At 43.9% G+C, this 24917-nt stretch overlaps 1 protein-coding gene and 1 long non-coding RNA gene across 2 annotated transcripts; both read right to left on the minus strand.

Moving 5' to 3' along the window:
- Nucleotides 1-6030: 6030 nt before the first annotated feature.
- On the minus strand, nt 6031-19182 carry LOC109704452 (COP9 signalosome complex subunit 4-like). The gene is made up of 7 exons (XM_020225192.1): nt 19028-19182; nt 18869-18929; nt 18705-18797; nt 18518-18618; nt 17855-17963; nt 6491-6535; nt 6031-6060 (listed from the first exon to the last, which is right to left on the minus strand). The coding sequence occupies exons 1-7, from the start codon at nt 19180-19182 to the stop codon at nt 6031-6033; spliced, it is 594 nt and encodes a 197-aa protein (XP_020080781.1).
- Nucleotides 19183-20159: 977 nt separating this feature from the next.
- On the minus strand, nt 20160-21307 carry LOC109704454. Its single transcript, XR_002214383.1, has 2 exons — nt 21229-21307; nt 20160-20271 (listed from the first exon to the last, which is right to left on the minus strand). It is a non-coding gene; the product is annotated as an uncharacterized LOC109704454 (long non-coding RNA).
- Nucleotides 21308-24917: the final 3610 nt, after the last annotated feature.

Raw genomic sequence — 24917 nt, forward strand, 5'->3', positions numbered from 1 at the left:
ATTGTGTACCGGACACGGGAAGATGCTGTACCGTACCAATAACCCCTGTAGGCGCAAACCGTTAAGGACCGAACTCCTAAGAACCTTATGAAGTTACGGCGGTATGTTGATTTGGAAAAGCCATTTGAATGTTCTAGTGAAGGTTCCGGTGAAAGGTTTGGGTGCATTCGGGCGTTTCGGTGCGCGTTAGCGCCGGAAAACGGAAACCCAAAGAAAGGCTATGTTGCCGTGAACTAAATTTCCGGGCATAGCGTGGAGAAAAGACTGGATAAAATACGCGAAAATTTAATTTGGGAGAGTCCGCGGTTCGATTTGAAATGGAGATTCGGAGACCAAACGAACGAAAACGAGCGAAAACGGATGCGACAAACGGAAAAAGGCTGAAAAATTGGCTAAAGGTTTGGAAATTGACCGTAGGGGATCGGGTCCTCGGGCCTGGGATAGGTTCCCTCCAGGGGAACCAGTCCCCTCATGCACAGGACCGGTCCGCCGCGTGCCCGGGGAAAATGCCTAGGTTTGGCGTTGCAAGAGAGCATTGTTGAGGGGTTTTCAGCAGATTTTGATTTATGAGAGTGTATTAGGAAGGAGGATTGGGTCTTTCTCTCTCTCCTCACCTTTCAACCCTAACTCTAATTCTCTCTCTAGAAAAATAGAAGGAAGATAAGGGAAGAAAGAAGAAGGAGGAAGAGAAGGAGAAGAAGCTAGGAAGAAAGACTTCACCTCTACCTTCTGTAAACATACCCATTGTTGTAAAAATAAAAAAAACAAAAATAGTGTGAGAAATATTTTATTTGGATTTGTAGAAGTTAAAATAAGTCAGAAGTGACTTGGAGCTAAAAATCGGAATGAAACAAGAAGGATTTTAGAATTTTCTGTTAGAAACGGGGAACAGATGAGGATGTGGCGGAGAAAAGGGCACAGGTCTCAGAAAGATATTGAAAATTTGGAGATAAGTCCAGAAATATTTTTAGTAATGGCTAGGATTTAAAGTTCATATTTTCTACACCCGTTAAGTGAGAAAAGAAATCCGACAGCTCTGAAAGATACGTTCGGTAACAGTTTTCGGTGACCAAATGGGTCGATAACGAAATTAAAAGGTAGTGATTGCTGTGTTCAATACGTAAAAACCAAAACATGAGTCAAAGGTTGGCTCGAGAACGGACATTCAGGGAGCTCCGGCGAATAAGTGTATCAGGAGTACTCAGAGCTGCATGGTATGGAATAGTGTTTGAGGTATATAAAGAAGCTGGATGGCTTTTCTCCCTCCAACGCGTGCCGCCACACAGACCACACCCACACGCCACACACGCAGCAGACGCTTGGAAGGAAAGAGAAAACACCAACCCAGGTTTTTGCTGCTCTTGAAAGTCTTCCAGAATATGGTGGGTTTGGTGGAAAGCAAGCTTGAAGAGTTGAGGTTTCATCTTCTGTCGTCTTTTCCTTCTCCATTGGAAGCTAGCTTTGGAAGGGTAAGCTTCATCAACCCTTTATAATGGCATTCTCTCTGGTTTGGTTTTTAAGCTCTAAGAATGGGTTTGGAGGTATTCGTAGCATGCTAATTAGAGTTTGATGCTTGAAACCGGGCGCTAATGTGGATTTTTAGACCTAGTTGTAATTTAGGGCTCAAATTGCTAGTTTTGTAAATATGAGGGTTGATCTCATTGACTCTTTTAACTAATTTGCAGGTAAACGAACCGCGTTGGCGAAAGTCGTTCGGCGATCGCGAAGCCGTTGCGAATGTTATTTAAAGAACCGGACGTATTAGGCTTCTTTCCGCCTGGAGGCCGGAGGCGACATGCGTAAAACCATGAAAACTGATTTGAAGCATCGTGACACATTAACGATCCTTTAATTCGGATCTGAATTGGAGCCGTCGGTGTGGTCGCGCCGAGGAGATCGGGCCCAAACCGGGTGCCGGGTGCCGCGGGAGGGCCGATTGGCAAGTGTCGACAAGCAATTCGGAAAAAGCGATTGAGGGTGGTGTGCTTAGCCGAAGCGACTAGTCCTGGTATGTCTAAAGAGCAATGAGATTCCATATGAGGCGTGTTTGGACACACGTACAACAAAAAACTCTATGTTTTAGCGGGCGATATTTTTTAAAGTGTGAGCTGGCATTGGGAGGCAATTGCCGCGAAAGAGTTGTGCGAGGTGGTGGAGGAGCGCGCCAGATGGCGGTGGGGGGCGGCGAGCGAAAAAGTTAGCGGCAGGGGTAGTGTCCGGCGGGTAGGATATCAGATAGTAATCGTTGAAATAAGACAATACACTATTATTAAAACCGCTAAAATAGTATGCAGACAACAACATTAGAATACCGCTAAATATTATACATCTAACAACTATTATTAAACTGCCGCAAATAGTAATCAATAAAATATTATAAATGCCTAATACTTAAACATTTAAGAACTTTATAAATGCCGCTATAATAATTATTAATGTCGCAAAAAAACGATACTAAATGATTGGTTAAAAAAACATAGGCAATTAAATTAATATTAAACTACTGATAACAACTAAATTACTAGCAATGAATTGAAATATTAAAAAATATTAGTAACCAAAAAGCATTAATAATTGTATAAAATAGTCTCAACTCTCAAATACAATCTCAGTATTCAAATTAAATTCAAACATAATTCTAACAAAAAATTACTTTTCCAACAATGACTAAAAAATAACAAACACCGCAGTGTTTGGAAACTCTTGCTCCCACTTCAATTCCGAGCTCCAGCTTTTCTGGATCAACCAAAAAAAGGTCATAAAATCAGTATCAAAGAGTTAAAACTTAACATGCTGATCTCTGCTCGATTAGCAGTAAGCTCAATAAAAGCCCCTAAAAATAAGAGATACATAAACTCAATCAATGAGATTTTAAACAAATAAGAATGTTTGCAATTTATATATACGAAGACTCTTAAATCTCGAAACTCTCTTATTTACCAGCAACTCCATCAAATTTCACAGCTTCCACTAATTTCAGCTTAAAGAACCTACCAGATTTTATGAGAATCAGGAGACTCAATTACCTAATGGGAGGCCAGTAATTTTAACTAAATTCCCAGTTCAACAAGTTTCTTTAGAGATCAAAGGAAACATCAAAATCATATAAAACAGTAGTAATTTTAATTTTTTAAACTTAACAAAACCTAAGTCTCTATAAAAAATCCGCGATGTGTGCAATCAGCACCTGTTTTAAACTGGTCAAGATACCAACAGAATAAGAGCATTTTATACAAGTTATAACAGTTTGAAATGAAATAAAAAAATTAGCATGAGTAACAACCAATATCTACTACAGACTAAGGTCGAGGAAAACATATTAAGAGATTCCAAACATTGCGATTGCTATCATGTAAAGAATGAAAATAAGATTCACGTGATCAGAATTCCATTGTATAGGAAGGCACAATAGGAGAGAACGGTTTAGCACTAAAGTTTAGGTACGTAAACATCATTATCTATGTCACTATAAATAGTCGATATTTACTTTATGCATCAAAAGCATGATAGAAATATTGTGAGAAACTCTCAATTAGTGGCCAAATCTGATAACAGAATCAAAGGAAATAGAAGAGGGCGTTAATTGGAAGTGCATGTAGCTAATGCCAGCAGTCATTAACCTAAGCAGCAGTTTAAATCAATTTGAAACCAAAAAAGAAACACAAAACGACATTGGTACTCTGTATGGATGTCATGCAACAGTCGACAATTGGAAGACAATTTTGGATCCATAAACAGGGTAATTTGATCCATATTGTAAAGCAAAAAAAAAATGAGTGAAATGATAAAAACATCAAAAAACAAGTGGGACTGTTTGGAAAATGGCCAGATATCTAAAATAGCACCCATTTCACTGATGAAAAGTTTTTCTAGAAGTTCACAAATTGCAAAAAGGATTAAAGATAAATTCAGCTATAGGAAATGACCTTGTAGCCCACATGAAACCACTATTGGACGGGCCAAAAAGTCCCAATACCAATGACTGAACATTAGTAGATTTGGAGCAAATAGAGAAGCCATCATAAGATGCAGTAAAATGTTCTTCTTTAGATTGTTACACACTGCAGGTAGCTAAATGTGATGAATATTTTTTAAATGCCACATCAAAGATTAGTTTTGACAAGTTCTATGTTTAGAACTAGAGAAGCTCTTCCTCCTCTGGACCATTCTTGTAGTCCTTTTCTTGAATGCTTGTCCTGAAGGCAATATTTAATTTTATCGCACAGGGTCAATGATTTAGCTTATCTCTGTTTAATATTCGCCTCATTTCCTATGTATTAATACAATCCCTAATCGGAGTATTAATTGCCAGCTGCGTTAATACTTAATATAATTGTCAGATTTCACCTATGAATTCCAATTTCATCTGTGAATTCCTGTCATACAATTAAGTGGTTATGTTCCATGTTTGTTGGCAGTCTCAATGGCATCACTTGGAACATCCTTTGCCTTCATTGAATATTAATTACAAACTACAAGATAGTTTATACTTTCGATCTATTCTTCTCAAAATATCCTTTACGGATTATCGGATAACTTATTCATGTTGCCCACTATATAGAAAATATATAAGTTTTACTTAGTTTACTTGTTCAGATATTCACGGCATTTTTTCTCTCAGGGAAAAAAGAAAACCAAAAATTCACCCGATGTTATCATATTCTCACCAAAATCCAAAACATGGACAACAAATTATGTTGGGACATTGCCGGAGGGTGACTCAAAATAACATAGTAACAAGAAGAGAACAGAGGATGAAATTATACGCTGATCAATTTGAACCCCTCATTCTGTCCTCAGTAGATCATCTGAGAGCTATTCTTTTCAGCGCTACCAAATGTTGCCAAGCACGTCAAATTAGTTACCAATGTTGTCCTCTTCCAGCCAAATCATCATGATGATATGTAATTACTAAAAAAATTACTGAGATTTGCCAAAAAAAGAATCCAACAAGACTCATAAAAGATATGGTGCATAAAACACTGCTATGCATTAAAATTCAAGAGAAGCACTAAAGATTCTCAACTCCTAAGAGTGAACAGGATTGTTATAGAAGACAAAGAACATAAATAAAAGAAAAATTATTGATCCCTATAATAAAAAAGAACATTATTTCTCCTTTAGAAACAATTTAAGCTGATTGGACCACATAAATTTCTAAAATGAGTTGCGCCCTTTTGCATTGCATACAAAGATAAATTGAGATTCAATCCTTGTCTACAGATATTTCAATTACTTTCATTGTTGAATACATCCTTTCCTTGTAAACTTAGCATGCTAATACTGGATGGCTTCTATTTGACAACAAAGACGCCTGATGGACTTACACTACTGATATAAGAGTGCATAGAGAAACCAAAAGCCCAAGCTTCCTACGGACTAAGCTTTAGTAAAGCACAGTTCCATGTAAAGGACTACCTGCAATATCTCCTCTTACAAACTCCAAACATCCCCCCAACGTTTTCCACCTGAGTTGCTTTTTATTGCCTATCTTTTAGTACAAATTTCTTTTCTCTCTTCAAAAGAACTTAATAAAGGAATAGCTATGCTTCAGTGTATTTCTGGGTTTAAAATGAAAGGACTGCCATAATTATGAGAATGGAATGTGAAATCAGGTAGAATTCATCCATCGACAAACTCTTTCTTCATTTTTAAATCCTCCAAGTAAAGCCAGATACTGAAAAAAAATTTTCCCTACATCGTCTTGGAGTGAAACATAGGATGAAGAAATACAACCAGAATTATGGAAAATTGGAAACCATTGGAGCTGCTAAGGTTGGATTGATTTCATAAATGAGAACATGTAGAGGAATTTATTCCACAACTGATCATATTAAACCTCACCACCTCAAAATGACAGCAAACAGTAGCATGCAGTTAAAATTCGTCTGATGTAAACAAAACAAATTCTCACACAATAAAATATATTAAGCAAAAAACAGACTCCAGCTAAAAAATTCAGCCTGACGAAAACAAACATTTTATTTGCAAACCATATCTGTAAGAAATGTTACCCTTCAGGATGGATACTCAGTAAATGGTTCCCAATTCGGTCAAAACCTGATAGAACAAGAAATATTTATCAAAGACAACCACAAAAAAAAGGTAATCAAAGAAAATAAGTAAACTTATTTCGAAACCTTATGGTTGGTTAAAAGTTACTAGCACTCAGAAAAGATTATGCTCGATCATTGCCGGTCAAGCACAGTGAAATTATCGGTGAACAGTGCTTTCTGTTGGAGAAAAGAAATCTTTTAAACTACAGACATGAAGAACTGTTATAAACAAAAGGGCAAGGAAGCAGAAAAATCGTCACCTGTGTGCTTTCAATTCCTGAGCAAATGCATCAATTTCTGGTTTTTCGTAAAAATCCTTTAAGGTAAAACCTGAAAAAAAAATAGAAAAAAAAAAATATTGAATTGATCAAACCTTGTCAAAGAAAAAACTCATCAAAATAAAAGCGTCGAATTGAAAGGACAATGTTGCTAACCTTTTGCAATATGGGATATATCTCAATTTTTGAGCATCTTTCATCCTGAATAACAGAAGTCCCTGAATTAGGGATACGTACAAAGTAAATTAAAAAAGTTACCTACTTTGCATAAGTTCTTAAAGTCCAAGGCGCACCGAGGCAAAAGGCACGGAGGTGAAACTCGTAAGAAAAGTAAGATGCAGCATTTACACAATTTTTAAAAGATATACTCAAATTAAAGACCTATATTAGCAGTATAAACATATCGAGCAAGTAGATTTGATAAAAATCAATCATACCTTTGGAACTTAAATTATCATCAATAAAACAAATCCTGTCTAGTGATGACAAATCGAGTTATATCAAGCTACCACGAAATTACATCAAAGCGATGAATCTTGCTATTACATTGTCACGCCCCGCCCCCGAAGACCACTACCATTTGCATTGATTCGGCCGCGGGACGGACCGCAAACACAGCACCGTCCCCTGTCCTCCCAGGGCTCAACGACAGGAGTGTGTACAGAAATTTACCCAGGCTTTAGAATCTTAAACATTACACATCAACGCGGGGGCACAGAACGGTAGTGCCTGAACAACAGTAAGAGCAAGTAATTCCACAAAGATATACGAGTTGAAATAAAGAGGACTACTTTACTTAACTATTACAAAGTTGCATTCTTTACACATTTTTTCATCCCAAATTACATAGCTCCCATCCTCACCCACAATAAAATCTTCTCTATACATAGTGGACTAAGTGCAAAAAGGAAAAGCTACGTATCTACACTCTCACTCGGTCGGGCGCGACGCCCTTGCCGCGGTCCCTCTCTGCAGCCCTTGAACACTTACACACTGGAACTAATAAAAGTGGGGTGAGAAAGCTATCTTCCATAGTTCCCAGTGGGCTCGGCCGCCGACTCTTGCCGGATCTGTCCCCACTAGGTCCAAGTGCACAACTAACAGACAGATAGATAGATAGATATGTCATCTGGAAAGCTGTTGTAAAATGCAGTTAGTAGGAAACTAGTGCTACTATGGCCCATAATCATTAAATATGATGCATGCATCATATATAATAAAAGCGTTTGCCTATCATGCTAACAAATTCGCATCATGTTCGAATAGCAATGTTCAATAACATAATAACCTTTCCATTTAGCCAATCTGTGCGAGGCCTGGGCTCGGCCCATGACTCACTTCAAATCCCAAAGTAGGGAGGAGCTCCAAGTGCACCCAAGCCCGGACCGTCGGCGGACCTTCCAATGTGGTCCGGACCTCCAAGTGGTCCTAGTCGTGCGACACCCGGAGTACTCGACGAACAATCCCTCCATGTGGGGTGCGATGGTATGCCACCCTAATCGCAGACTGTGAGCTAATCTATCCTCTCCATGTGAGGAACACTGTAACCAGGGTTCAACACCCAATCCAATCCTCTCCAAGTGAGGAGGCTCTACAATTAGAGTCAAATAACCCAATCGAATCCCTCTCCAAGGTGAGGAGCCCTTATACTAGGGTCAACAACTATGCGGGATCATCGGTTCCCGACATTCATACAATGCTATTAGTTTTCTAAATTCATTGTCACAAGGCATTTCTTAAGGGGATCCACTATCCCTAGGTCCATCGACCTCTAGTGTTATTCACTACATTAAGCCACTCGTCATCATTATATCATTCGGATGCCACTCGTGTTCATTAACACCTATCCACTACTTCCTATGTCATCAATACCCGCCATCGGGTTATCTCTTCTTCGCCACATAGGATTCACGTCTCTACCCAATCCTCACCTTCTAAATCACAAAGCCTTCCAAGGTACACGTAGGTTATCAATTAGGAAAAGGCATAAGAATGGAACTTACTATGCAATCCTACAATGCACAGAAGAGATGAGATTAAATGCAATCTAAAGACATAAAAGAGTCTCGAAAGTTATCGATTTGACACCCCCCACCTTTAATCGAATAGAGCTGCGAAAATCACTTCTCGGCGAGCTCTACGAAAAGGCTTTAAGCCGGGTCCGGGTTTCCTGCGCCCGAATCCAAACTATCCGGCCCGATTTTGCCTGAGAAACTTCACGTCGGTCGCGGAATGTCAAAATGCGACTTCGCCCCGCCGCGTTATTGGGACCTTATCAAATAGGGTTTCCAAGACTTCAAATGAGATCAATCTCATACTTTACAAAAAACCCCATTTTGGAGCCTTAGGGTTTGCACCTATAGCAAACCACCCAAATAAATTCTTAGATTCTTGGGATTGATCTATTTAGAAGCTAGCTTAGGGTTCATTTGACCCATTCCAAAGCATAAAACCCAAAACCCTAAGTTTACAAAGCTAGGGCTTAGTAGCTTACCTCAAGAGCTAAGCCAATGGGAAGAGGAGAGGGAGTTGGAGGTGTTCAAAGCCTTCCTTTTGATCTCCTTCTTCTTCTCCTTCCTTATCTTCCTCTTCTTTTCCTTCCTCTCCTTCTTGTTCTTCTTCTCCTTCTTTCCTTTCTAGAGAGAGAGAGAGCAAGAGAGAAATGAGAGTGAGGGAGAGTGAAATGAGAGAGTGTGAGGGAGAGAGAGGGCTCAGCCCACTCAAATAAAGGCCATTTTGCATAAAAGCCCCTCAACTTTCACCCCTGTGCACAGCCCTCACTGGGCAGTTTTCGCGCGGAGGGACCGGTCTCCCCGACTTGGGACCGGTCCCCGAGAGCTTCCCTCGGGCGCACGCGTTCGAGAACCGGTCTCTCCCCGGGAGACCGGTCCTCGGGAGACCGGTCTTCGCCTGAGAGACCGGTCCCCGAGAGCTCAATCTTCAGGACTTAGCCAATTTTTGGCAAATCTCGCTGGGACCACGTTCGGGAACCGGTCCCTCCCTGCCAGGGACCGGTTGCATCACGCAACCCCGCTACGCCAAGCCAGGGGAACCGGTCTCTCACCTGCAGAGACCGGTCCCCGAGAGCAACATCAGCCCAATGATGCAGTTTGCCTCATTTGCTCTCGCGGACTCAACTCCAAGGCACTTTTTTTGCTTTGGACATTCCCAACTCCCACAAAGGATATACTTTCGACAATTAGTCGATCCTGAATGAAGTACAATCCTCGTATTTCGAGAATTCACTTCCTTACATCCTCCCCTCCTTAAAAGGAGTTTCGTCCTCGAAACGAACAATTTTTCCTAACTTTCATTTAAACTCATACCTCATTCCTCAAACAGATGAGGATGGTGTTTTCTCATCAGCTCCTCGAGTTCCCAGGTGGCTTCGCGATCCTCGTGATTGCTCCACCTCACTTTCACATAGGGGATTTCTCGATTCCTAAACTTTCGCACCTCTCGGGCGATAATCCCTACCGGAAACTCTTCATAGCTCAAGTCTTCTTGAAGTTCCGGCGGTTCATATAGCATTGCGTGCTCGGGGTCGTGAATGTACTTGCGGAGATTGGAGACATGGAACACATTATGTACGTCCGCAAGCTTCGGCGGTAGAGCAAGTCGGTAGGCCACCGTGCCGACTCGTTCTAATATCTCATATGGTCCAATATATCGGGGACTTAGCTTTCCCCACACTCCAAACCGCTTCACACCCCGCATGGGTGAAACCTTCAGGAATACGCGGTCGCCCACCGCGAATTCTATATCTCGACGGCGCCTATCTGCATAACTTTGCTGTCTGGACTGCGCCGTGAGCAATCTCTTGCGAGCAAGGCGGACTTTTTCCTCCGCTTCTCGCAACACATCTGGGCCGAACTCGGCACGCTCGCCTACATCGCTCCAGTGTATAGGAGATCGACACGTCCGCCCATAGAGAGCCTCGAACGGTGCCATCTCGACACTAGCATGGTAACTGTTATTGTAGGCGAACTCGGCCATGGGTAGATGGTCGCACCAACTTCCCTTATAGTCGATGACACACGCTCGCAACATATCCTCCAGAGTTTGAATTGTTCTCTCTGTTTGCCCATCGGTCTGAGGATGAAATGCGGTGCTAAAATCGAGCCGCGTGCCAAGGGCTTCTTGCAGGCTTTTCCAAAAGTGTGAAGTGAACCGGGGGTCACGATCCAACACGATCGATTTCGGCACCCCATGCAGTCTCACTATCTCATCAAGATATACCTGCGCTAACTTATCACCCGACCACGTGGTGTGGATCGGCAAGAAATGAGCCGACTTCGTCAATCGGTCCACAATTACCCAAATTGCATCGTGGCCGCCCGTTGAGCGAGGTAAGCCGACCACGAAATCCATCGAGATATCCTCCCATTTCCAAACGGGGATTGGTAGGCTTTGAAGTTTTCCAGCTGGGAATCGACGCTCTGCTTTTACTTGCTGACACGTTAAGCACTTCGCCACAAAGCGTCCAATATCACCCTTCATTCCCGGCCACCAATAATGCATTTTCAATCCTCGATACATTTTGGTGCCGCCCGGGTGATCAGCATACGGAGATCTGTGTGCTTCTTGTAGAATCAATTCGCGAAGCTCTCCATCTTTCAGCACACACCATCGGTTCCTAAACCGAAGCGCACCATCGGCGTTTATACTGAAGTCGCCGCCTCGACCTTCCTCGATGTTTCGCCGCACCTTTTGGAGCTCTGGGTCTGCGGGTTGCAGATCTTTAATCCTCTCCAACAAGGTCGGTTGGACAACGAGTGCCATCAACTGGGCCGGGATCTCGGGAGGAACCACTTCGAGATCCAGCCGTTTCATATCCCGCCATAGGGGCGTCTGCTGGGTAACATCAAAAGCGAGATTCTTCGCCGACTTCCTACTCAGCGCATCCGCGACCACATTTGCCTTCCCGGGTGGTAGAGAATATCGACATCATAGTCCTTTAACAGCTCCAACCACCGCCGCTGACGCATATTGAGCTCCTTCTGAGTAAACAAGTACTTTAAGCTCTTGTGGTCAGTATAGATCTCACAGTGGGCACCATATAAATAGTGCCTCCACAGCTTTAAAGCGAATATCACCGCCGCTAGCTCCAAATCATGGATGGGGTAGTTCTTCTCGTAGCTCTTCAGCTGACGGGATGCGTAGGCAATCACTTTCCCGTTTTGCATCAGCACACACCCCAATCCAAGATAGGAGGCATCGCTGTAGACCACGAAGTCTTCGCCCTGCACCGGTAGAGCGAGCACCGGAGTCGAAGTCAATCTTTGCTTCAACTCTTTGAAACTCCGGTCGCACTCTTCGCTCCAAACAAACTTGGTGCCTTTCTGGGTCAGACGAGTAAGTGGAATCACTATCTTTGAGAAGCCTTCCACAAACCGCCTATAGTAGCCCGCCAGACCCACGAAGCTTCGAACCTCCGTGACATTCGTCGGGCGCGGCCAATCCTTGATTACCTCAACTTTCCTCGGGTCTACAGAAACTCCACCCGCGGAAATTACATGCCCTAGAAATGCGACTTCTCGGAGCCAGAAGTCACACTTCTTCAACTTAGCATATAGCTTCTCCTCCCGGAGGACTTGAAGCACTATTCTCAAATGCTCGGCATGTTCCTCGTCGCTACGAGAATAGACCAATATGTCGTCTATGAAGACCACGACAAATCGGTCCAAGAATTTCCTGAAGACACGGTTCATCAAATTCATAAATGCCGCTGGAGCATTCATGAGTCCAAATGGCATGACCGTGAATTCATAATGTCAATATCGCGTGCGAAACGCGGTCTTTTGCACATCCTCCGGCTTGATCTTCAATTGGTGGTAGCCGGACTGCAAATCTATCTTCGAGTACACGCACGACCCTTGCAATTGATCGAACAGGTCATCGATTCGGGGTAGTGGGTACTTGTTCTTGATCGTGACTCTGTTCAATTCTCGATAGTCCATACAGAGTCGGAACGATCCATCTTTCTTCCACACAAACAACACCGGGGCTCCCCACGGTGATACACTTGGCCGGATAAATTGCTTGTCGAGGAGGTCTTGCAGTTGACTCCTCAACTCCTTCAATTCCGCCGGCGCCATTCGGTACGGAGCCTTCGAGATCGGTGCGGTGCCGGGAACCAAGTCTATGACGAACTCGATCTCCCGATCCGGTGGTATCCCCGGCAACTCCGCAGGAAACACATCCGGGAACTCCCGCACCACCAATAGCTCCTCTAATGTTGGGGCCACTCGATCTACCTCTACAACGGTTGCCAAAAACGCCGCACAACCGTTGCTCACCAACTTTCTTGCTCTTGTCGCCGACACCGTCGCGACGAAGCATGAGCTCTGACAAGCTTGATAGGTGAACTCTTCCTGTCCTGGCTCACGGAATGTGATCACCCTGCTCTTGCAGTCAATCGTGGCGTGGTATTTCGAGAGCCAGTCCATGCCCAATATGACGTCGTACGCCTCTAGTTTCGTGAGTTCCAACGTCCGGATTGGCATAATCCACTCGCCTATTTGCACCGGACACGAGGCGCACTCCGAGTAGGTATTAAAGGTCGACCCAGGGCCTTCTACTCGCCACTTGTCACTCGCTTCGATATGTATGCCATGCATGCGTGCGAATGATCTACTTATGAATGAATGCGTGGCTCCTGTATCAAACAAAGCCCTGGAGCGAACTCCGTTAATTAAAACCATACCTGCCACAAGGCGATGCTCCTCCGCCTCCGCAGGTTCCTCAGCTTGGACCTGAGCGGCGAATACCCGTCCGCTCGGGGCCGATCGTGCCATATCAGGTTGACGCGACGTCATTGCGCGTCCAGTCGACGCGGCCGCCGGTGGAGCTCCTCCATAGTGGGCCGGAATCGCCGGCACCGATGCAATCGAAGGGGCAGGTGAGGCTCCTCCTCCCGGGCAATCTCGAATGAAGTGTCCCGGCTGCCCACATTTGTAGCATTTGCCTCGGCCTTGTTCACAGCACGAGACCGGATGGTCTCCGCCGCATACAATGCATCGCCGCGCTCCACCGCCTTTCTGTTGAGTGCGCGGATACTTCGGGGGTTTCTTGTAACGTGTCTGACCACCCGAACTACCGCCGCCTTGGCGTTTCTTGCCCTTGTCCTTGGACTCCGCCAAAAGCTCACGCTTCTCCCGAACGTGGGCGTCTCCGTGCTCCGCCCATAGCGCTCGATCAAAGACCTCAGCGAAGGTCGTGAGCTTAAGTATTTGCACGGCCTTGTAGATTCCCGGCCGAAGTCCTCGCAAGAACCACTCGGCCCCGGCCCGGTCCCGGTCATCCTTGACAACATCCGGGACGCAATCGATAATGTGGGAGAATTCTTGTTCATACTCCGCCACCGAGCGGTCCCCTTGCTCTAGCTGGCGGAACTTCTCCTTGAGCTTCCGCTTCAATGTATCGGGGAAATAATTGGCGAACATCTCCCGCTTGAATTCCTCCCATAACATCGGCGGAAGGCCGGGAAGCCGATCCCGCTTAACGCGCTTCTACCAAACCTTCGCCGCCTTCTCCAGGCAATGGGTGGCGAGGTAGACCTTATTCCTCGCCAAGGTACGCAAATCATCGAAGAGGGTTTCCATCGAGTCAATCCAAGACTCGACCATCTCCGGTTCCACCTTCTCGCCCTCGAAAGTTGGCGGATGGAACTTGTTGAATTTGATAAGAGCCGCCAACGCGCGCTCTCCTTCCACCTCTTCGGCCGACACATCGGGTGTAGCCGATCCCGATGCCGCCTATGGGGCGATCGCTGGCGGTGGGCGTGCCGTCACTGGAACCGCCGCTATACCCTCACCCTCCGCCACCTCGGGTACACGGGTCGAGGGCGCGGGCGGACCACCGCCCTCAGCCACTGTCGCGGGCGCTGCCGCGAGCTGCCGCTCCATAAGTTCCTGGAGCCTCTCGAATCGGGTCTCCTGGCGCTGCACCACATTAGTCAACGCGGTCACTTGCGCCTGCAGCCGATCCATCATGCTCGACTCCGTCTGCTCGGGCACCTCGGGTGGCGGTGCCGGAGTGGATCTCGTACTTGGGCGTCTCTTCGGTGCCATAGCTCCTGAAACGCAACCACTTGGTTAATCACTTTAACCAACTTCCTTGTCGGAATTACGACACACGACGACTCAGCAACAAAATCGGGCGGAAGCACACAAGCGTACTCGTCCTAGGCTCTTGGCATCATGTCGTCGGCCGCCGACACAACCACCTCAAGTCGAGAACTCATACAACTCGAATCCGTCTCTAATCACAACTAGAGACCTATACCAACTTCGACCCAATCGAATTAACTTCCGCCAACGCTATAGGTTCACGTTCCGCTCACGCACCTATAACCTTAAGGCTTGCCAACCTAGGGTCTCCTAGGTCATCCTAGACTCTCTTTACTTGCTCTTATTGCTCTGATACCACAAAAGACTGTCACGCCCCGCCCCGAAACCACTACCGATTTGGCACGATTCGGCCGCGGCGACGGACCGCCGAACGGACAGCACCTCCCCTGTCCGCCCAAGGCTCAACGACAGGAATGTGTACAAGAATTTACCCAGGACTTTAAATTCTAAACATACACATTCAATGGGGGCACAAACAGTGCCAACAACAAGAAGAGCAAGTAATCCACAAGATATACGAGTGAAATAAAGAGAGTACTTTACTAACTATTACAATAGTTGCATTCTTTACATCATTTTTCATCCCAAATTACATAGCTCTCCAATTCCTCACCCACAATAAATCTCTCTCTATACATAGGTGACTAATGCAAAAAGGAAAGCTACTATACTACCACGGTCTCACTGGTCGGGCGCGACGCCCTTGCCGCGGTCCTCTCTCTGCAGCCCTGAACCTACCACTGGAAATAAAGTGGGGTGAGAACTATCTTCCATAGTTCCCAGTGGGCTCGGCCGCCGACTCTGCCGATCTCCCCACTAGGTCCAAGTGGACACAAGTAACAACAGATAGATAGATAGATATGTATCTGAAAGCTGTAAATGCAGTAGTAGGAAAACTATGCTACTATGCCCATAATCATAAATATGAATGCATGCATCATATAATAAAGGTTTGCTATCATGCTAACAAATTCGATCCATATTCGAATAGCAATGTTCAATAACATTAATAACCTTTCCATTTACCCAATCTGTGGCGAGGCCCTAGGGCTCGCCCATGACTCACCTTCAAATCCGAAAGTAGGGAGAGAGCTCCAAGTGCACCCAAGCCCGGGACCGTCTGCGGACCTCCATGTGGTCCGGACCTCCAAGTGGTCCTAGTCGCGTGACACTCTGGAGTACTCGACGACAATCCCCTCCATGTGGGGATTGGATGGCTATGCCACCCTAACGCAGACTGTGAGCTAGATCTATCCTCTCCATGTGAGGATACACTGTAACCAGGGTCAACACCCAATCCAATCCTCTCCAAGTGAGGAGGCTCTACAACTAGAGTCAATAACCCAATCGAATCCTCTCCAAGTGAGGACGCCCTATACTAGGGTCAACAACTATCGCAGAATCATCGGTTCCCGACATTCATACAATGCTATTTAGTTTTCTAAATTCATTGTTCACAAGGCATTTTCTAAGGGATCCACCTATCCCTAGGTCCATCGACCTCTAGTGTTATTTACACTACATTAATGCCACTCGTCATCATTTATCATTCGGATGCCACTCGTGTTCTTTAACACTATCCACTACTTCCTATGTCATCAATACCCCCATCGGGTTCATCTTTTTTCTTTCGCACCATAGGATTCACGTCTCGACCCAATCCTCACCTATCTAAATCACCAAGCGTTCCAAGTACACTAGGTTATCAATTAGAAAGCATAAGGAATGGAACTACTATGCAATCCTACAATGCACATGAAGAGATGAGATTAAATGCAATCTAAGACATAGAAAGGAGTTCGAAAGTTTCGGATGACACCCCCCACCTTTAATCGATGTAGAGGCTTGGAAAATCCTTCTCGGCGAGCTCTACGAAAAGGCTTTAGCCTTCCTCGCCCGAATCCAAACTATCCCGGCCCGATTTTGCCGAGAACTTCACGTCGGTTCGCCGAATGCCAAAATCGACTTCGCCCCCGCGTTTTGGGACCTATCAATAGGGTTTCCAAGACTTCAAATGAAATCAATCTCATACTTTTACAAAAACCCCATTTTGGAGCCCTAGATTTGCACCTATAGCAAACCACCCAAATAAATTCTTAGATTCTTGGGATTGATCTATTTAGAAGCTAGCTTAGGGTTCATTTGACCCATTCCAAAGCATAAAACCCAAAACCCTAAGTTTACAAAGCTAGGGCTTAGTAGCTTACCTCAAGAGCTAAGCCAATGGGAAGAGGAGAGGGAGTTGGAGGTGTTCAAAGCCTTCCTTTTGATCTCCTTCTTCTTCTCCTTCCTTATCTTCCTCTTCTTTTCCTTCCTCTCCTTCTTGTTCTTCTTCTCCTTCTTTCCTTTCTAGAGAGAGAGAGAGCAAGAGAGAAATGAGAGTGAGGGAGAGTGAAATGAGAGAGTGTGAGGGAGAGAGAGGGCTCAGCCCACTCAAATAAAGGCCATTTTGCATAAAAGCCCCTCAACTTTCACCCCTGTGCACAGCCCTCACTGGGCAGTTTTCGCGCGGAGGGACCAGTCTCCCCGACTTGGGACCGGTCCCCGAGAGCTTCCCTCGGGTGCACGCGTTCGAGAACCGGTCTCTCCCCGGGAGACCGGTCCTCGGGAGACCGGTCTTCGCCTGAGAGACCGGTCCCCGAGAGCTCAATCTTCAGGACTTAGCCAATTTTTGGCAAATCTCGCTGGGACCACGTTCGGGAACCGGTCCCTCCCTGCCAGGGACCGGTTGCATCACGCAACCCCGCTACGCCCAGCCAGGGGAACCGGTCTCTCACCTGCAGAGACCGGTCCCCGAGAGCAACATCAGCCCAATGATGCAGTTTGCCTCATTTGCTCTCGCGGACTCAACTCCAAGGCACTTTTTGTGCTTTGGACATTCCCAACTCCCACAAAGGGTATACTTTCGACAATTAGTCGATCCTTGATGAAGTACAATCCTTGTATTTCTAGAATTCACTTCCTTACATACATAGACATAGAAATCTGCATCAAACATTTTTAAATTCATTTATATAAGCATCCCAAACCAACTTTTGCAACTCAGAAGCCCACATCTCAGCTAGGCCCTGAAACTAAGCCCGCACCAGGTTTGATGCTTTGAGCCTAGGTAACAAAGAGCACATATCATTCAAAGCACAAGTCTCGGCCTTGAGCCAATGTGGCCAAGCATATGCCTAAGACACAGAACCAGTAGATTAACAAGTCAATAAAAGGGTAAAGGCTTTACAATACATCTGAGTGTATTAAGTACAAAAGAAAGGCTCAATAATCTCACATTTTTACTTCACACAAATGTCTGGAATTTCAGGCATCCGCAAATAAACACATACATATACAAACTTCTTCACATACTACATTAACAATGTGCAATAACTAGTGGAAATACCTTGTACAAGGTAGCAAGTACACGAGAACGTTGGGGACCAGCAGCAGCCAATATTGTGCAAGTCACAGCAGAACTGAGAGCTTGCTCCAGTGCATCCTCATCAATCTCCCTGGTAACATGCATCTAATATCATTCTAAATGAAAAAAGTACCAACGGCTTTTAATGAAGGGTTTATGAGTTGTGATTTTCACCAACTCCTAACAACAGATTCGGATGGATCAAAATAAACAAAGCCATAACATGACATAAGAAGACTAATAGATCCTTGCCATTATGGCAATAAATGAATAATTGACAATTTGAAATATAATAAATGCAAATCCAGTATAGGAATCAAAACATACAAGGATACAAGTTCCAAAAAAATTGAAAAAATAAACCAAAAAAAAAGCTGCTAAATGAGAATGATAATCTTGCTGATAAATTGCAACTTAGACAACATTACATTTTAGAAAACCAAAATTATAGCAGAGAGTGCAACAATGACATTTATGCAGACAAAACCATCTTTTAAGGGTAGACACAAACATTTTACAAAAACAATCATAAAGCAGGGCTGGTTAAACAGAACGAAGCAATAACTACTTGGCCAGAATGTTAGGTAGTTAGAATACTGATCTCATCACCAATGAAAATTTGCTAGTAGAATCAAAGAGACTTACTCATCTCCAATTTGGCGTTTCTCAATATGAGAAATGTCATAATAACGAAGTGCAGCTTCCAGAAATTTTCGCTTTAAATCTAATATCCTTGCATAGCAAACCTTAAAAGCATATAAATTACTATCTTCAGCAGAGAATTTGAGCATGCTTTGAAGCATAAACAAGCAACTGTTAATAGAGTGACTACCTTATATTGTAGATTTAGAACCTCGTGCTGACTGTTGCTAACCAAGAAAGATGCCTTATTGATGAAAACCTCAGCATTCACTGCATCATCATCCTGATAGCCGAACCATGTGTGTGAGCAATTTGGCAAGCAATTATCAAGTTGAAGAAAAATATTTAACCAACCTCAAGATAGAGAAGAGCAATCTGGACACACTTGGATAGCTTGTATGCGTCATCAAGCATCCTGAGAAGAACCAAATATTAGAGTTCCTAGCGAGGCAGACACAAAAGAACAAAATCAAACAGTTAGATAAGAATCAGGATCAGAAAATCCCAATCTACCTGATTCCAGATTCTAAATCAATCCCACTTAGCATCTGCGCTTCTTTTGACCACTGCTGCTCAGACTCATATAGCTCAGCTAGCTTCTCCCTAATGACTGAGACCTGAAGTACAAGCCAGTTAAAGTGTACACAGTTTGGGATATACCACTCCATTCTAGCCATTCTATTATCTACTAAATAGTTAGAACATATAAAGGAAATGAAACTGAAGATAACAACTGGAAGTGTACACAGTTAAAGCGTGCTCAGATTCATGATCTTTAGATGATTAACGGAAGTTTTAAATATGTCTAAACTATTTTTCAATAAATACATTGTCACAATAGAAGTAACAACATGGATGAGTACCTCTTGGTTCCTCTATAGGTTTGTGGCCTTTGAGCACTTGAGTTTTGGCAATTGACTGAGGTTATCACAAGATTAGACACAAATTTGCTTGATACTTCTCACATTCACTATGAGTCTATGTAACCATATAACAATATATTCTATAATTTTATATCATGATTAAACCCTAGTTAAGTCAGAAACTTACGAAAGTATTACTGGAAGTAGAAACAATGAAACCTCAAAAGGTTCTGTGGGAAAACATCAGACTTATGCTATCTACTGCTATATTCTGTTTTTTTTAATTCTCTCTTTAAGGAACTTGTTTCTTTGTATGGCAAGTTAATTTAACTTTCGCCTTCACATAGCTAGACCATTTATGGATTCATATGTGAAGCATGCAACAAGTATAATTGAAGCATACAGGAAGTATACCCACAAATTCATAAGGGCTACTTAAGAGCAATACAACCAGTTTGAATTTAGATATCACCATTGATGTGATAAACCTGTTTTTTTTTCATGGGATAGTGAATGATAAATATCATTATTTTCAATAAACCAGACAAATAGCAAAAACCAACTAACTATGACCCGGTAAAATTGGGCGTATGAGCTCCATTGCAACAGTATATAAATAATAGAAATTTTGGTTTTCAAAATTCTTTCCCAGATAAGCCATCTGTGTTACCCAATCCCGGTATTCCAGACAATTTGTCAAACATATAAGAAAAGGAAATATGACAAGATTAAGAAGTAAGATTTGTTCCTCGAAAGAGACCACCCTAGGCTGAATCTGTGCAAAGGCATAGTGTGCAATCTCCTTCTGCGCGTTAGCATCCAACCTCCCCAGCTCCTGTGCAAAGCTCTGAAGCAACTGCCGCGACACAACAAGTGGAACCTCGTCGGAGACCACTACAACCCAAACAAATAAGGGGTTTAATTACCCAAATAACAAAAAAGGTAAAAAATGTTTGGAGATTCCCCCCAACCATCAATTATTTTGAAATGATCATTTCAACTCTTTTTTTTTTTTTTACTGACACCTTGTTAAGTTTTGATTTTCCAGGATTAATTAAGAGACTTTAGTCACATAAATTGGGTATTCTAGCAAATTCGTTGTTTTTTTAACTGACACTGCCTTAAATTTTTTTTTTTTTTGGAATTTGAAAAATTTTAGTCCATGCATATTACAAATTCGCCGATGATTCCATCACATTTCCTATTTTTAGTCACTTTTTAGCAAATAAAACTTGAAAAAATAATAGCTTATAGGCTAATAGCTACTAGAGTCACTAAATTCAACAAATCTGAATAACTAACTAGAATAACTTAAGTCAATAAAAAAGTAAAGTTGGGTGGTCCATTTCAAAATGTCCTCTAGTTTAAAGGGCCCCCATACATTTTACCAAACAAAAAGCTACAATGAGTAAACCCTAATTGAGGAAGATTCTCTCAAATTTAATAGCTTAAATCACTTTAGGGCCATTAAGTGGAACAAAATTTTACAACTTTAACCAACTGGAACAACTTAGATCAACGAAAGAGTAAAGTCCATTTCAAAATGTCCTATAGTGAGTGGGTTGCCATACATTTTAACCTAACAAGAAGTTACAATGCGTGAACCCTAATTGATGAGGATTCTACCAAATTAAATAGTTTTTAATCACTTTCTAGCAATTAAAACCAGAACAACAAACAGCAAATAGCTAATAGAGACAACAGATTCAACAAAATTCTCAAATTAGCCAACTAGAATAACTCAAATCAATCAAAGAAGTGTAAAGTCGAGGGATCCATTTCGAAATGTCCTACAGTTGAGGGGCGTCCCCGTACATTTCCACCTACAACAAAAAGCTACAGTAAACAAACCCTAATTGCGGAGGAGCAGTCCCTGAAGAGCTCAAAGGCGTGATCCACGATGTCGTGATTGAGCCCTAGAATGGAGGCGTCGTCGATGATTTGCAGATAGGCTCGTAGGTTGTCGACGGAGACGAGCGGCCCCGATGGATCGGCGCTACCACCTCCTCCTCCTCCTCCTCCGCGCCGCCGCCGTCGCCGCCGCCGACGAGGCGCGCTCGAGCTCGACGTGGTGGCCGGAGAAGGAGAAGGCGGAGCGGGCGAAGACGGGGGCGGGCTCGAGGGACCAGGCGGAGAAGGCGGTGACGAAGCCGGTGGGGATGAAAGGGTCGTCGTCGTCGTCGTTGTCCCCGCCGCCGTGGTGGCCATGGTCGTCGTGGGTTTGAGGAGGAGGAGGGGGTGAGGGAGAGAAGTGGTTGAGGGGGTGAAGGAGAGGAGGGGGTGAGGCAGAGAAGGGGTCGACGCAGGGGAGGGAAGGGGTACGGGGGAGTTGGATCGGGTTGGGTTTGGTGAGGGTTAGGGTTAGGGTTTTATTAGGGGTCAAGTAAATTTATTTAATATATAAATATTAGTTGCTAAAGATATATAGTTTAAAATAATCGTCGCTAAAGTATAATTAGATATTAATCAATAGCGGCATTTCATAATCGCCGTTACTAAATTGCCGCTAAAAGATAATTTTGTTGTAGTGACATATAATGTGAAATGCTAAAGGAATGCATATTGACATAATGTAAGAATGTGAAAAGAAGTATGTTAACATATTATAGAATGCTAGATAAATGCATGCGATTAATGATTTGAATGCATAAGATAAAGGGCATATGAATGTTAACATTATAAGAATATGCTTAAAGAAATGCATAATGACATGTTGTAGAGCATGCATGTGGATAATGCTAAGTAATGGTATGATAAGCATGATATAGAAATAATGAATGCAAGTATGTGGTTAATGTTAAGAAATGGAAATGTGCATATGGACAATCTATATACATTAGATCGAATGGCACTAAACCTAGAGTCATGGACATAGGTTAAACATAGAAGATATGAACCTAGTGTCTTGAACATAGGTTGAACAAGTATAGTGTGAACCTAGTGTCATGAACCTAGCAAACACTTGTGGCATTTGAGCATATATATTTTGTACCATTCATGCATGATAGGGTTAAGTACATGTGAACCTTGGTTGCTTTCGATGACATGTTTCTAACGAAGTTGAACATAGAGAAAGATAGAACCATAATGGACATGTATGTTAGGACCCTATTATTGTGTGAATGTGAGAGTTGGACTTGGACATTAGTAAACAAATGTGACATGGACAATAGAGACATTGATTGGCATAGAGAACATAGTTGTTAAACATAGTTTAACCAAGAGTGGCATTGAGACAAGAATGACCTAGAGAGCGGCATGAATAAATAGGTAGAAAACCTATCATGATTGTGGCATTTGTGGCATTGTGGCTTATGGCTATACATTCTCAAATTGGGAATCGGATCATACTCACATTGAGTCTTGGCTTGAGGGAGGTCGCTCCTCCTCAAGCGGTGTGTTTCCAGAAATCGACACCACAGGGAGCGAGGTCCCTGAAGACGGTCCCTAGGGGTGGTTCGAGGCCCCCTGCTTTGACGGGATTTTGGGTTGTGAGTTCAAGGGGAACTGGGTGAACCTCGATGCAATTGGGTAAAAGCCAAGTGAATGTACATTAACCGTTATGAGCTATAGATTGAGTATCCCTGTCGAGCCTGGTATTGGTGCGGTATTCCGCAGTTGATTGACTCGAGACCGAGTCGGGTGGTTAGCTTGGCTAGGGTAGAGGAAAACTTTAGAAGCAAATAACCAACGATGTAAAGTGACAAGATGTATAAATTATGAAAAAGCTATGGATAGCATGATAGAAAGTTAAATCATTTATTCTACATGTATAGTTGCATGATTCGCATATAGCATGGCATTATTGCATTCGTGAGGCAAGGCATGGTTTTATTAGTTGCATAATAAAGATATATATCTATCTGTTTATTGAACTAACTTGCAGTTGCCTCCCTTGGACCTATTGGTCGAGCTTTTCCCTTGGGTGGCCGTACCCACTGGGAACCATGGAGTTGGTTCTCACCCCACGTTGTTTTGGGGTGTTACAGGTTCACACGTGAGCGGCGCGGCGGCGCGAGGCGAGGGCGTAGCTCTATAGTTAGCGCCCTACAACCGAGACCAGAGATAGTGGTACCCTGAGTCAGCTTTGCTTAGGGATGTAAAGAATAAAAATAATCAAGTTGTAATAATGTTGTTAAAGCTAGATTGTATTTGGAAGCTAAAAAGAATGTAATATGTAATTGTGATGTAAAATGTATCTAGTGAATGTGAATGCTTGTAATAGCAAGTAGATTATGTTTTTGATACTTCCTTATGCAATCTTTGCTTCAAATATGTTCCTGGTTCGAACTTTGTACATTGTGTTGATTGCGACGCCTTGAATGTACAGGGGAGACTCTGTCCGCAGTACAGGGGAAACCCTGTCCGTTCGGCGGTCTGTCGGCGGCGCCGCGACCCGGCCAAATAGGCGGGTGGTCGCGGGGCGTGACACCTTCTCCCTTGGACCAAGTGGAGCTAGCTTGAGGTAAGCTCCTTGAGAGCACCTGTCACGCCCCGGAGCCGATACCATTTTGGGCCGGCCCGAGCACGTCAAACAGACGCCGAACGGACAGAGTTTTCCCTATCCGCCCAAGGCTCATCACGTGTACAAATTCAAACAAGAAATGCACTAGCGGAAATGTAACACACTGGACCTTTGCAAATTATGAGGTTCGAGTGTTTGAATGTATTTCGAGCTTTTCCACACTTGGTGGAGGGTTGTAAAATGTTTCCCGACCCGAAAAGTTCGAAATCTGGAACTCTGGACAAGTCCTGAGAGTTTTTACTCTCGGGGACCGGTCCCTGGAAGGAGAGACCGGTTCCCCCAGTGAGCAGTGTTGAGGCAGCCTGAGGCAACCGGTCCCTGGCAGGCGAGACCGGTTCCCGAACGCGTCTTCGCAGTGAGAGACCGGTCCCGCGCAGGGAGAGACCGGTTCCCGAACGCTGGTTTTTCGGGTTCGCAGCGAGAGACCGGTCCCTGCTGGGGAGAGACCGGTCCCTCTGGGCGAAAACTGCCCAGACCGGGCTGTTGCAATAATGGATTTTTGAGGGGCCTCACTGGATTTTGTTACATTAGGTGGGCTTATTAGCCATTTCCCCCTCTTCCCTCTCCCCATTTCTCTCATTCTCACCCTCTCCCTACACTTTCTAGAGAGAGAAGAAGAAGAAGGAGGAGAAGAAGAAGAGGAGCTAGCTTGGAGGAGCTTGGAGCTCAACCCCTTTCTCTCTTTTCCACCTTTGCAAGGCTTGGAGCTTGCTTGAAGGGCTTGGTGGTGGACCAATCTTCAACCCTAGAAGATTTTGAGCTTGGATTGGAGCATCCTAGAGGTATGTGGCAAGGTTCCTCCCTCTAGATCTTAGTTTTGGAGCTTTTTGCTTGTTTAAACCCTAGAAATGAGACTTAGGGTTGGTTTTGGGGCTTTTTGGTTTAGGGCTTTTGGGGCTAAATTGATCGGTCTAGAACCTTCCTAGGGCTTGGATTGGAAGGGTTCTAGCTCTCTTTTAGAGCTTTGGAAGAGATTTCTACTCTTGAGGTGAGTTTTGGCCTTTTCGCTTCTAGG

The sequence above is a fragment of the Ananas comosus genome, unplaced genomic scaffold (genome assembly GCF_001540865.1).
Source record: "Ananas comosus cultivar F153 unplaced genomic scaffold, ASM154086v1, whole genome shotgun sequence".
Classification (NCBI taxonomy): domain Eukaryota; kingdom Viridiplantae; phylum Streptophyta; class Magnoliopsida; order Poales; family Bromeliaceae; genus Ananas; species Ananas comosus.

Excerpts from the sequence above, each read along its gene's own strand:
- LOC109704452 (XM_020225192.1), bottom strand. The coding sequence starts at position 19,182 with ATGGAGTGGTATATCCCAAACTGTGTACACTTTAACTGGCTTGTACTT. Across the intron at positions 6,536-17,854 it reads TACTTGCTACCTTGTACAAG|GATGAAAGATGCTCAAAAAT; the intron begins GTATTTCCACTA and ends TCTGTTATTCAG. Across the intron at positions 6,061-6,490 it reads TATATCCCATATTGCAAAAG|GTTTTGACCGAATTGGGAAC; the intron begins GTTAGCAACATT and ends TTGTTCTATCAG.